The sequence below is a fragment of the Adiantum capillus-veneris genome, chromosome 3, assembly GCF_014529385.1.
Source record: "Adiantum capillus-veneris isolate H3 chromosome 3, ASM1452938v2, whole genome shotgun sequence".
Classification (NCBI taxonomy): Eukaryota; Viridiplantae; Streptophyta; class Polypodiopsida; order Polypodiales; family Pteridaceae; genus Adiantum; species Adiantum capillus-veneris.
The window spans coordinates 81895591-81909984 of record NC_140933.1 but is presented as its reverse complement, the minus strand read 5'-3'; the positions used below and the strand labels follow the sequence as shown (position 1 = coordinate 81909984).

The 14394-nt window shown below is 45.8% G+C and overlaps 1 protein-coding gene across 1 annotated transcript; it reads right to left on the bottom strand.

Annotated features, from left to right (window-relative positions):
* Positions 1 to 2721: 2721 nt before the first annotated feature.
* On the bottom strand, positions 2722 to 4358 carry LOC147461186 (Lactoylglutathione lyase / glyoxalase I family protein). The gene is made up of 2 exons (XM_086508805.1): positions 3929 to 4358; positions 2722 to 3218 (listed from the first exon to the last, which is right to left on the bottom strand). Exons 1-2 carry the CDS (start codon positions 4186 to 4188, stop codon positions 2978 to 2980), a joined length of 501 nt encoding a protein of 166 aa, XP_086364931.1. The 5' UTR covers positions 4189 to 4358; the 3' UTR covers positions 2722 to 2977.
* Positions 4359 to 14394: the final 10036 nt, after the last annotated feature.

Sequence of the window (14394 nt, the reverse complement as noted above, 5' to 3'; positions counted from 1 at the left end):
CAAGTTGAAAGAACAGGAACATCACAGAAGCAGCGGTGATTTTGCTACATCTAGTATATTTGAAGATTTTTACACCAAGTTCCCTCAAGTGTGTAGCCATGTAGGCTCCCGCAATGGCCTTGAAGTGGGGTCCCGCAGCTTGCAAGGTGGAGAAAATGCACCTATCCCGTAAGTCAAGGTGCGCATTTACACCTGAACTGCACCTGTTGCTCAAGGCCAGTGCTGGCAACCCTGTTTGTGTGCTACGTTGGCAGCCCATGGCGGAAGAGGATGTCGATGCTAGTGGGGTGAGGTTTGTCCGGATGCAATCACTCTAGTTTTGAGGCTCCTCAATAGCATTTGGAGCATCTGAGTACAGCCAAGGTAACTTCAACTATGCTGAACCCATCTCCAGTACTCATATTGCAGCGATGTATTGGACATGACTGCCTCCACACTGCGCCTAAGAGGCTTCAAGAGCATGCAGTGAGTACAGCTATAAACAACCCCACAGCAAGCTACAATGCAGCCCTGTATGACTGTTCACTGGCAAGTAAAGGGGGAGCGGGGGAGGTCAAGGCGAGTGAAGAAGGGCAGCCACGTTCTGATGCAGAAGAAGCTGAGCAGGCAAGCAGAAATGTGGAAAGAGGGGACAATGCCAGTCGTCAAGACCTCGGCAGCCAGTGCCCTACCTTGCAACGCTCTCCGTCTTCTCTCCTCTGGGCCAGCTCTGCCTGCGACTCAAGGTGGCTGAAGCACTGCCTCGCGCTGAGTCAGCCTCCACTGTCTTGTCCTGCGGGGTGTGGTTATTATCCTGCACTACCTCGGGCAGCATGGGTGTTGCACACGCGCACAAGGAGGTGGACTGCCAGCTCAATGCTAAGTGCTCGCCTGGATGGCAAGCGGCTAGAAGGGAAGCAGCATCGTGGAGGTTGGAGGTTGAAGCACTTGCAACCACGAGGCAGTTGACCTTCTCTTTTTAATATAGATGTGTATAAGATACATAAGATAAGATGCTGGAGAACATGCATAGGAGGATTGATTCAATGGTCCTTTTGCAAGCTTAGGCACCACGTTGCCACGTAAGCTTGGTTTGCTAGATGTGCACGCTCTTGCTGAGCCATCAACACTAGCATGCCCTTCATTCTGCAACATGCTTTCCATCATAGTTCGAGCCAACTCCTACAAGGGCCGCCACAAGGGCTGACAACGAGGATTTGAAATCATGCATGGACTGTGGAGGGCTAGAGTCCCAAATGCAAAATTTTGGATGATAGCAAGCTTCTTGGTGTAAAGAAAGACCTAGGGCAAGTCCTCAATACGATGCACTGCACTCGGGGATAATGAACTGCACTCGGGGATAATGAAGCAACCGGTTGCTCTACATCATAGCCTGGAGAGGGTTTCTATGATGGTAGCCAAAATGCAGTTCACATTCTGTAATTTCATTGGAGGCTGTGTTGAGGAGTGCGACGCTCAAGCTTCTCAACAAGTACAGATTGTCATGACCCAGGTTCAGATTGTCCGCCCAAGAGAAATACACTGCATTGTGGAGTCATGGCAAGGTTCTATACAATAGTAGCCTTTTACAGATCTACCAAACGTCGTCACCCCAAAAATGGGGGTGTCTCATGCATTGCATAAAATGCAGATCAACGTTCAAGCGCTAGACTTGGTAGTGTTCCAGAAGGCCTGTAAATGGCACAGGCAACTGTACTTCATATGCTGGCCTGCACAGTGTGAAAGGCGGTCTCTGCATGGAAATGACAAGGATGGAGTGGTGCCTTCGCAGTCTGAATCCATTCTAGTACAACTACCACGGTGCTTATAGCACTACTAAATCAGGGTGAGAGATGAGAGGAAAGGCAGAGACTCCTGCCACACTTTCAATTGACAGGTCTAAGCTGAAGTGAAACAATCCGTACTAGGGCCAATCGTTTAATTTAACATATTAGTGAATTTAAAACTAGCTTCATCGTTCATGTTCAATCACCATCACATTTAGCCTTCACCACAACTTCCACGGCTCCACCTTGAGGTGGATGAAGAATTGCTGTCTACATCCTAATAACGCTGCACCAGTACCTTGTCAATGGCCACATCAAGACCTAGTCAGCACTTTCAGTGGACAAGACTGGCCAATCTTGTCAACATCGTCATATCCAACGTTAAGGCAAAGATCAAATATCACACACAGAAACAGAAGTTGTCTCGTGACCCCATAACAAATGCAGATCTTCGCAACCATGCTCACCACTTGCTTGACAAGACTTCGCTGCACCAGTACCTTATCAATGGCCACATCAAGACCTAGTCAGCACTTGGTCAGTGGACAAGACCGGCCAATCTTGTCAACATTGTCATATCCAACGTTAAGGCAAAGATAAAATATCACACAGAAACAGAAGTGGAGTCTCGTGACACCATAACAAATGCAGATCTTCGCAACCATGCTCACCACTTGCTTGACAAGACTTCGCTATTCTACTTGCAACGCTTACAGCCATCACTTACTAGGACAATTTAGAAAGGCATAAAACTTGGAAAGAGACGACGTACCCAATCTGTACAAAACCTTGAGATGAGCAGTAGTTAGGTTTCCGAACTCTGCCTGAGCTAGATCGAGCTAGATCCACAAAGTCCAAAATAACTAACTGTGGGCAGCTGCTCAAACTACAAAACAAGACAACTATGTCCTAAACAAAATAGGTCAGCTAGCAACTAGCACAAAACAGGCAGCAATTACTGAACAAAAAAGCACCTTTGCATTCACATACCTGCAATAACTTACAATTCAGATTCCTACACACCTACATAAAGGCTGATTGCAAGTCAAAGCTCTGCGACAATTCAGCACTTAACTACATTGTTTCTTGTTAACAAAACACCATTGTCTCTTGTTAAGAAAACACTATACTAGGTATTAAGTCACTTGGCTCCTGGCAGGCCCTCACAAAATGGACCATATCTCCCATTATGAGCCCAGGTAAGACTCCCTCTACTGTGCAGAAGCCACTTGCTCCTCTTCAGGGTACAGCTCTTTCAGAGGGGTTCCAAAACTCCATGCAAATCCAAAGGGATCCACAACCTTGCCATATCGCATACCCCATGGCTGATCGGTAACCGGCTCCGTCTCCTTTGCACCTGCTTCCATGGCCTTTGCAAAGGCAGCATCCACGTCATCTGTAACCACGTGAAGGATGGCTGCTGATCCCTTGAGCGAGCTTGGAGACTTGACACTGTCAAGACAAGCAAACATGTAAGGTTCTGACCACTAAATCTCAGAAAAACGACTTGTGGTATCCATGAAAACTGCAGCAAATTAGATGACAGCACTAAAATATGCATAAATATTGCCAGTATGAACCAGACACAGGCCATCTCACATGGTAGGGTGGGGAGAGCTCTTCATGGGCATTTCAAGCTAGCCTCTCACACAGCCAAGAGCCAACTCCCGCTAAGGATGAGCGGGAAAATTCATCGCATTCTTTGAAGGCAACGACACTAACGTCCAAAGACTAGAAACTTTTAAACTTAAAACGTCGAGTCGGTAAAATCGGCGCTAGTCACGCGTGACGCAACATCGACCAGCATGACTCGTAAAAAGTCAAGAACATTGCTCTGCCGCAGGACGAGCGAGTTCACTTCAAGAGCAAAGCAAAGCAAGCAAAACAAGAAACAGCAAGTAAAATAGGCAAAAAGAGCCAGCGGAAGCACACATGCAAGCTCACAAAGACATCAAAAGCAAATCAGCAAGCCAACAGCAAATAGGAGAGGCAAGAAGAGGCAAAAGGGAACGGCGAAAGAGAACAGGAACAGGAAAAGGGGAAGAGGAGTTGGAAGAACGCGACAGCCTTCGAGACCCCTTTCGATGCTCTCAAAGAAAGGAAAGAAAGCGGCTCAGGAAATAGTACAGTTTATATATAGCACAAAAGAAGAAAGACCTTACTTGGGACCAGACTCTTCGACCTCGTCGCATAGCATGATCTCCGCAGAGCCAAACTTGAGGTGGGCGTGAAGAATGAGCGGCATTTCCTGGTCAGCCTTGCGCTTGTGAAGTGTCTTCGCCACCTCCTCAGCTCCAAATGCCCGCTTGTAGAATGAAATGGCGTCTGCAGCACGAGGAGCCTCGACAACAAGATGAGGAATGCACGCCTTGTAGACGCAAGAACCCTGCTTGCCGTTTGTAGCTTGCTGCTGCTCACCCATGGCTATGAAGAGAGAAGAGAAGGGAGGGAGGGGAGAAGGCACAGAAGGACTGGCAGGTTGCGACCACGTTAGAGAGCAACTGGAAGGTCTGGCTATGGCGGACTCTGATTTTCCCTCTTTCGTTCGCACCGCATTCACGGAAAACTCGGTTTAACTGTTGGTTATAGACAAATTCTTGTCACAGGTGTCGTCTTTACACTGAACCCTCCAGCTAAGGACCACAATGGGCTTTCTCCCAGCTCTTTACACGCAATCCTTAAGGGAAGGGTACTTTTTACACACAATCTGTAAACCTCCCTCAGCCTCGATCAACGATAATCTCCAAAACCCTTAACTGACCCATGACTTGGTTATGGTTCGCTTTCAATAATTATGTTTCTTTAAGAAGGGTTTCACGCACCTCCCCTAGCTACATCAGTTTGTGCCGGTGAGATTACACCCGGGTGATTCTATCATGTGTGACATAGGCTAGGGATGAAAGAATGGCAAGGGATTCCAAATCTTGGGGAGTGTATATGGCAATGGTCAAGTTTAGTTAAAGGGCAATTCATGATTGATGTTCATGCATCTTTTATCTTACTTGATTGTATTGTTGTAACTACAGCTTTCTTGACTTCTCTTGTCTTGAGGGGGGGAGGGGGGTTCCATGGGAGAAGGTAATTGTAAGACAAGACATGATTTGATTGAATTTCTCTCTCGCGAACACACTCAAGGAGGGAGGGGGTAATGCTAACTTTACCTCTTTGAGGTAATGTTATTTCAGAGAAGGGGGGTAACTCAAAAACATTTACCCCCTCCCATTGGGGGCCCTTCTAACTTTTGTTCTCTATCGCTTGTGATTTGATTCAGAGTCTTGCACCCCATTGCATTTGCATAAACATCTCTCTCTCTCTCTCTCTCTCTCTCTCTCTCTCTCTCTCACACACACACACACACACACACACACATACACATCATGTTGACCATGGTCCTCAAGAGAATCAAGAGAGTAGTAGAGATTGTGTGAAGTCAATGGAGAGAAGTCACAAGAGAGAGGGATGGGAGCGATTGCAATTGCCACAAGAGGGAATTTTCAAAAGTGACAGAGCGAGCTTTGGAGTGAGCTTTTTTTTTCATCCCACCACCACTACCTTCCATGGCCACCACCACCCTAGCCCACCATCGGTGGTTGGAGGTGCTAGCTTATTGCCACCATGTGCCACCCCTCCTCCTACCATCATCGCCCATTGCCGCCCCTCCCCTCCAATGGAGTAGCCTCGAACCTCCTCTATGTGTGTGTGTGTGTGTGTGTGTGCCCCCCAGACTCTTTCGCTCTGTACTCAAATTTCTACACGGTCTCTTCTGTACTCAAATTTCATCCTTTGTGTCATGGTCTCTTCACTTTTTTTACATCTCTCGTCTTGATCATGCCTTTCCGTTCTCCATCATTAGCTGGTCATGTATATTGCAATATCCATCGTCTTATCTTCTGTGACTTCTTCTTTCAACGGCGATCGGCGTCTTACTCTAAATGATCACTCAAAAAAGGCACATGGGTTGTGCTCACAAGGACAACCAGTTTGGAAGTAATAAACGGGCTCAGATTCCCATGCAGTACGATCTACCAACCGCAATCTCAGGTGTAATCATGCGCACAAGTGAAGTTGTCACCCTCGTCGAGGTGAGCATACTAAGTTTAGAGACAATACCCTCGCCAAACATTTTAACTATACCCGCACCCCAAATGAGCGCTCATGCAGTGAGCAAACAGTAAAAGCTTGAGTGCTCTTCTGCCTCTTCTCGCATCCTCTACTGCCCAGCATTTTAACTCTGCCCCCGTCGACGCTACGCAGTAAGCAAACCATCTCTTTTGTGCTCCCAACCCTTTTTGCGCATCCTCCTCTTACTCTCTAGTGCTCCTCCTTTTTGCGCATCCTCCTCTTACTCCTATTCTGCAGTGCTTTAGTGACACAGAACTCTACACACAGTGAAGAGGTATGCTACTACACTTTTGTGCACTTGTATTTTGTGAGGTTAGCACCAAGCAAATAAGGGAAGCCGAACTCTTTTTGTTGCACCTGTTTGCTTGGTACTGACCATTGTTGCACCTGTTCGCTTGGTACTGACTATCGTCTTTATTAATGATGTTTGCTATTATACTTTTCTGAGGTCAGTACCAAGCGAATAAGGGAGGGAAAACTCTGTTCATTGCACATGTTCGCTTGGTACTGACCATCGTCTTTACTAATGATGTTTGCTATTATACTTTTCTAATGTCAGTACCAAGCGAGTAGAGGCAATACAACCGTATTTGGTGCACTTCTTTGCTTTGTGCTTACCCTAGAAATCTTAAGTCCCTTGTGAAACAAATGACATGTCGTTTTCTGTTATGCTATTTGTAGAGATGCCTCGTGCAAAGGCCACGCCTAGAAGGGCAACATGTGACTCTTTGCATGCTCAAGCAAGAAGACGCCGATATGAGGCGCACAGAGGTGTGCTGCAAGAGCTACGAAGGATCGAACAACACATGCAACCGGCCATTCCACGTCTTCCTTTCCAACGAGTAGTGTGAGAGATTTGCGAGCATTGGAGAGTGGGCATGCGATGGGCCAGCATTGCACTTCTTTGCCTGCAAGAAATTGCAGAAGACTACCTTGTTGAATTCTTTAGCGATGGATATATCCTAGCTGCCCATGCACACCGCGTTACTATCATGCCACGGGATTTTGACACTCTTTGAGGCTACACTTCCGCTACGATAGGCTGTTTTAGTCAGTACCTATCCGGGATAGTAGAACCATGGATATTCTTAACATCCCCCCTCTCCATCCTCGTGCACGATAGACAAAGCCTTCTAGGGCTGAATTAAACAACAGAAGGACACAATCACGGGTTGAGAGAAACGACACAGATGGGCAGGCTGAGCCAGCCGCCGCAGAGGGGCATTAGCAGGCCAAGGTGGACCCCGAGGAAGAAACAGAGACAGTTATGGAGGAACCAGCTAGAAACAAAATGAGCAAGGCATGGAGGATTCGGAGCCAGCTAGGGAGGATCCGGAGCCAGTAAGGGAGGAGCCTATGCCAGTAAGGGAGGAGCCTATGCTAGTAAGGAGGAGCCTATTAGGGAGGAGCCTGTGCCATTAAGGGAGGAAAATGTGCCTTCCAGGGAGGAGAATGAGCCAGCCATGGATAAAGCTCAAGAAAGGCAAGGGAAAACCTCTGCTTCACAAGGGCCATCCAACGAGGAGCCTTTATCAGAGGAGTTGATTATTTTAGAGCAAATCAACGAAGAAAATGAAGAGGAATTGCAAGTTCTAATCAGCACAGCGCCTCTGCATGCACAAATACTACTGCCTGGAAGGTCAGAGGAGGCCTGCATTTTCAACCTCGATCAACAAGACTTCCTGTGCATGCGCAGTTTCTCCAACTCCAACGCAACGGATGCGGTCGTCAACATTTCTATGTGGTACTTCTCAAGCTCTTTATAAGTCACGCTTGGTTCATTAAATGGCTCGCTTCCACTAAGACATGGGTCAATACCAAGCGAGTCAGTGGCTTATGGAATTGGATAGTTATACCATTCGCTCGGTATTGACCCATGTCTTAGCGACAGTCGTCAATGTTGCTATGTGTTACATCTCAAGCTTTTCTTTATAAGTCACGCTTGGTTCATTAGATGGCTCACTACCGCTAAGACATGGGTCAATACCAAGCGAGTCAGTGGCTTATGGAATTGGATAGTTATACCACTCGCTCGGTATTGACCCATGTCTTCGCGACAATCGTCAACGTTGCTATGTGTTACATCTCAAGCTTTTCTTTATAAGTCACGCTTGGTTCATTAGATGGCTCACTACCGCTGAGACATGGGTCAATACCAAGCGAGTCAGTGGCTTATGGAATTTGATAGGTGCTCCAATCGCTCGGTATTGACTCATGTGTTTGTGACAGTGACAGCCCGTTGAAATATCTAAAGTCTAATCTCTGCCATTGATTCATGTTAGGCACGCTATCTCGCTTCTGCCTGCTGATGTTCAGAACAAAATATATGTAATAAATCCGTTGATCTTGCCTATGCTGCAGAACAACGGAGTTTCCTTTTTGGCTCTGTTGGGATGGTTTAGCAGAGTCAATTTTGATCTAGCGCATTTTCTGGTCATTGCATACACTCAATCGTGAGTTTCTTCTTGCCTTGTAAAAACCATGTTGGATTTAGAATCTTTCTCCTCATCTTTGATGGTTTTGGTGTAGTAATCATTGGAGTCTGTTGTTATTTGACCTTGAAGATAAGATTGTCTACTACGCAAACTCCGGGCAAGGTAGGTTGTTTTACGGTCGTGTAAAAACGTAAGGCACATCTGGATACATTTGGAAGTAGTATCTCTTTGTAATGTGTTACTGACTCAAGTGGTCACGTATGTAGTGCCGTGAAAAAATTTATATACTGTGTAGAGCATGTTTTGTTAGAACATGATCTAGGGACTACCATTCGACACGAACAGGTCAACCCACGCAGGTTGATGACTATAGTTGTGGTTGGCGAACTTGTTTGAATGCCTTGTTGCTCCTAAGTCAAATTTTGGATGTACCAAACATAAGTAATCGTGTTGTTTCATTGTTTGTTTGTTGCAACGTTTGTATTAAAAGAAGCAACATCTTTACTTACTTTTATCACTCTTCTACATGAACTTCAATTACATAACTACACTCCCAATGATGTGCGTCATTTTTTTTGTAATGGCCATCCAACAAATTATAATCTCAGTAAACAGACGTACAAGAGAGGAAGGGGCGAGAACTGAGGAGTTCGAACATGCTCGCATTGACGAAATGTCAGGACAAGGGTCCTACGGGGCAAGGCCCAACCTAGGGGGTCAGGGACCTAGGCCAAGGGCCTGGACTGGACCAGTGTGGACTGAGGATCCGCTTAGGGCAAGAGCTAAGCCTATATAAAGGGCGGTAGGGAGGAGGATCCTACATCTTAGTCTCCTAGGTCTTACATTGGTAAAAGAGCTAGGGGAGAGGAAAGCTATGGAGGAGGGAAGGAGAAAGGTCGATTTGCTGCTTGCACGATTGCATGTCCTCTCTCTCTCTCTCTCTCTCTCTCTCTCTCTCTCTCTCTCTCTCTCTCTCTCTCTCTCTCTCTCTAGTCGTCAAGCCGTCAAGGCGTGGGCGTGGTCCCTTGATTCGAAGCAAGAAGTGTTCGACAGTGGAGACGACGAGGAGAGCTGCGGGAAAGGTTGCCTATGGGTTGAAAGCCGACCTCTGCAACCTCTGAAAAATATATCGCTTGCTGCCCTGAGGGCTGCCATATGCAACGTGTAGCAAGGCCGCCATGGGCGTGACCTCCAAGGGAGTTCTCTCTCTACACCATGCTTCCACTAAATACTCCAAGCTACGCCTCTGTGCTCGCAAGTTCCGCCTGGTAGAGCCAACATAGGGCGCCGCCGCGGGAGGGAAACCTCTGCAAAATATGCCTTTGGTGCTCTTGTTGGGTACGCAAGGCCCAGAGGAGGAAATTTCGACACAGTGCCATCTGTAGACGGGCACAACATCACCCCCTAGACCTTGGCGAAGTTGTCGCTCCTGCAAACGACGCCATCGTTGTTTCTGTGAGAAGTTTTTTTTTATATTATTTTTTTCATCAGGTTTCCCATGAACGACCGCCCAAAGACGTTTATTTTTTGCTACAAAGGGAGTGTGCTCACCCTCAGCACACCCATTCTTCATCCGAGCGGCAAAACCGAGTGTCGAAAGGGAAGTTGGCAAAGCCGACATAGGCTGGTAATTACAGAAATTGATACCTAAATTTTTGCGAGTTTTGACAACCTATGATTTTCACTGCTGCTGAGACAAACATGGATTGCAGCATAGAACAAACCCAATGGGGCGACATGGTCACGGAATCAAAGGACTCAACAAACGGCATGCTAGGAGTGCTCAAAGGGAGCCAAACCAATATGAAAAGCATAAGAGACATTGTTATTATGGGCAATTGGAGTCGGCAGACTAATTCGAAGGACGTGGTTGACCTCGGACATGAATACAAACGGATTATCAGTATGACCAAGTGAAGGCAGCTCAGGCATGGCTTGTGCCTTATAAGGCATCGGTGATTGGCAAGGACGATCATTCTTTCATTTTAAGCATTAGACAATCCGACATGGTGAAGTTGAATCCACTATCGGCCATGTCTATTGAACCACACATCAGTATCTGGAACTTCTTGTTGGCAACTCATTTGATTCTTCCGGCAACAAGCTTTGTCAACAAGTGTACTTAATGAGATCTACAAATGGACAAGGTCTATTTTTTGTGAATGGTCGCACGGTCGACTTTGTTTCGCTATGACATTTGTCGCCAATAGCGTTTGTTGGCAATGAGGCCAGAGGACATTATATGCATTGCGACTCCCCACGTTTGGCATATGGTATGACCATACACAAATTGGGAACAAATAGGCAATGTGTTTGCAGGTTATTTGGTATTGCTGGTTATTTCATTATGTACCAGATAGGTGTATAGGATATATGATGGCGTATGTGCAGATATGGTTATAAGCCGTTTTGGAACGAGTTTTTCCTTCCAAATTTCATGACAATTGGTTGCAGCAACAACGACCAGGTTAGCCAAGTTTAAGTTTTTCTTGTTTTTTCCTGTTTAAACTTTACTTGAAAATTACTCGCATTGTGCAAAGCAAAATGTTTTGGCAATTTCATATGAAGCAAGGCTTCGGGGAACTGGCAAAATAGGGAAAATCAGCTCACAGAATCCCTATCGGTCTAAACTGAACAAGGCACTCATGGTTTTGGTTCTCACGGTTGAGACCATCACTCTCGCCAAGGGCTTACCATACCGGATGCAAGGCATGCTACTTGGGTAAATTCAATTCTACCACCTCATGAATTACGCTTCCGCTATCACATTTGCAACCCTGTCACGGACAGACTAAAAAAGGGATTGTTTAATTTGATTGTCGGTTGCTATCAACACACAACAACACTAAAAGGAACCTAAAATTTGGACTTCTTTCACAGGCAAAGTGCCATTTTTAAGTCATTTTTGTAAAGTCACGACCCCATACATGGTAAGTACGTCAAGCTGTGGCTTGTGTTTTCTGTTACCTCTCTCCATGAGAGCATTATACAGGCAGATTGTTGCATGCTTATAGGATAAGCTGCAAGTCAACCATAAGATGTGTAAGAGCACACTGATTGGGCACCCACTCTAGAAATTTACGGAAAGTTCCTCAGCCCATCATGCTCTTCTGCTCTCTCCTTCTCTCTCTCTCTCTCTCTCTCTCTCTCTCTCTCTCTCTCTCTCTCTCTCTCTCTCTTTCGAAGAATAAGGAAAACTTTCTAAGAAGCTCTTTGTTACATGTTTTTCTTGTGAGTCAGTTTGAGCCAAGGTGCTTGGCCAAGATGCCATTCACATTAGTCTTCATCGGTTCACCGATTGAACACTAATTGCCAAAAGGGCTAGGAGACACACACACACAGGCTAAGAGTCATTGTCAGATCTCGGGTATGACCCAACTGTTGGCATTCCTTGGGTGATTGTTCTTAAGATCGAACAGATCTACCCACTGGACTACACAACGACGTTAATGGACGAGCAAGCATCTTGTCATTACGGATGTTTACGGTGTCATTTTTGCACGACATAGTTTCAGTGCGATACTCGAGTCGAGTTTTTGATAACAATAAACTCAACTCAGTTGATTTCTACCACGGATTTTAGATGCAACATACCTGAAGGAGTACGAGCGGAAGTGCGATGCGAGAGAGAATGCGAGAAGAATACGAGCGGAAGTGCAACTCGAGAGAGAGTGCGAGAAGAAGAGCACGACGATATGGTGAACTCGCTCTACTGTAATGTGTAGAGCATAGTGAGTTCTTATTAGGTTTTTACAAAAGAATATGTGTACATACCTGGCGGCCCGCCCACTCACTTGGGCGACCACATTGCGCTTTATACCCCAACAACCTCCCACTTAAAGTCCAATGTGGTACTTTAAGTGTGAGAGAAGCTACTATACAAGCTAATATACAAGAGATGTAGAGAAGTGATGTACTACCCTACACCTAACTGCTTGCGAAAATGCGCAAAGCTCTCTGAGGGAAGTCCTTTTGTAAGTAGATCAGCAGGATTTTTTGTTGTGTGAACTTTGACAAGCTGAAGTTGCTTATCCTCGAGCATTTCCCTGATGAAATGATACTTTACATCCACATGCTTTGTCTTTGAGTGATAAACTGCATTGCGAGCCAATTGTATAGCACTTTGACTATCACAATATAACACAGGCATCTCTTCTTTGATTCCCAAATCTGTTACTAGTCGATTAAGCCAAATTGATTCTTTGCATGCCTCTGAAGCTGCAACATATTCAGCCTCTGTAGTAGACTGAGAAACACAATCTTGTAATCTAGAACGCCATGATACTGCTCCACCAGCCAATGTAAAGACATACCCTGACGGAGACCTTCGGTTGTCTAAGTCGCCTGCATAATCTGAGTCTGTAAAACCCTTTACACTTAGCTCCTGACTCCCATAGCATATACGCATACTCTTTGTAGCTTTCAGGTATCTCAATATTCCTTTCACTGCCTCCCAATGTTTCTTGCCTGGGTTTGACATGTATCGACTTACTACTCCCACTGCAAATGCAATGTCTGGGCGAGTAGTAATCATTGCATACATCAAACTACCCACTGCAGACGCATATGGAATCTTATCCATTTCAGCCTGTTCTTCCTCAGACACAGACAATCTTGTTTGCTAAGTTTCACATATGGTGGCAATGGAACACTCAATGCAATGTCTGGGCGAGTAGCAATCATTGCATACATCAAACTACCCACTGCACACGCATATGGAATCTTATCCATTTCAGCCTGTTCTTCCTTAGACACAGGACAATCTTGTTTGCTAAGTTTCACATATGGTGGCAATGGAACACTCGATGCCTTTCCCTTCTCCATATTGAAACGTTGCAAAACCTTGTCAATATACTCTGTTTGAGACAACCAAATCAACTTCTTTGATCTGTCTCTTTCAATGCGCATACCAAGTATATGACTTGCCTCACCCATGTCTTTCATGTCAAACGATTTTGCCATCTTTGACTTCAAAGCTGAAATTTCTTCCAAGTGCTTGCCAGCAATGTCAAGGCTAGGGACTTGCTACGCGCCGTGTGCGAGCCACAAAGGCTCCTAGCACACAGTCATACAACAGACAAGCTCACAAGGAAGAATGGTGTGTCACTCACCTTCTTGCGTAGTTGCGAATGAAGGATTTCCGCGCCGCGAAGAAGAGGGAGACGCCGCTACGCCGCGCTCAACCGCCTCGCCGCCGTCGTGCTGCCGCAACGCTCGATCACACACACACTCTCACACACACTCTCTCTCTCTCTCTCACACATACACACACACACACACACACACACACACACACATACACACACACACACACAAGGAGATGGTGAAGGAGAAGGTGGAGATGGAGCAAGAGCAGCTTCTATTGCACAATGAGAGAATGAGTAAAAATTAGGTTTAGTGGCTTTTATATGAGCTCACCCCATTCACACTTGGGCGCCCATACTTAGCCAACTAACTCCTTGAATATTCCAGTTAGAGTGCGCCTATCATCGGCGATCACCGTTACCATGTTCCTATTGGTCCGACAAGCCCGGTACCTGACTCTAAATAATACAACGTTTATAGATCATAGGGTGTCCGTGTGCCGTGAGGGTTAACAAGCAATCAACATGTCATCCACATACAAAATAAGGATCAGCCAACTACCATCCTTAGCCTTCTTTGTATATAGACAGTGATCGAACTCACTACGTTTGTAGCCTTGAGAAAGCATAAACTTGTGGAATTTATGGTACCATGCCCTCGGTGATTGTTTCAAGCCATAAAGACTCTTTAACAACTGGCATACCCAATCTTCCTTGCCTTTCTCAACAAACCCTTCTGGCTGCTGCATGTAAATTTCCACATCTAAATCACCATGCAAGAACGCTGTCTTGACATCCATTTGGTGCAACACCAAATCTAATATGGCAACCAATGCAAGAAAGCATCTCAATGTAGTCATCTTGACCACCGGAGAGAAGACTTCATCAAAGTCAATGCCTTGTTCTTGCTTAAAGCCCTTGGCAACAAGCCTTGCTTTGTACTTTGGCTGACTATCATGAGCGGTGATCTTATACCTGTAAACCCAT

Bases quoted from the DNA above. Each gene is read 5' to 3' on its own strand.
- LOC147461186 (XM_086508805.1), bottom strand. From the start codon at position 4,188: ATGGGTGAGCAGCAGCAAGCTACAAACGGCAAGCAGGGTTCTTGCGTC. The intron at 3,219-3,928 runs GTAAGGTCTTTC...TTGTCTTGACAG, and splicing joins GTCGAAGAGTCTGGTCCCAA to TGTCAAGTCTCCAAGCTCGC.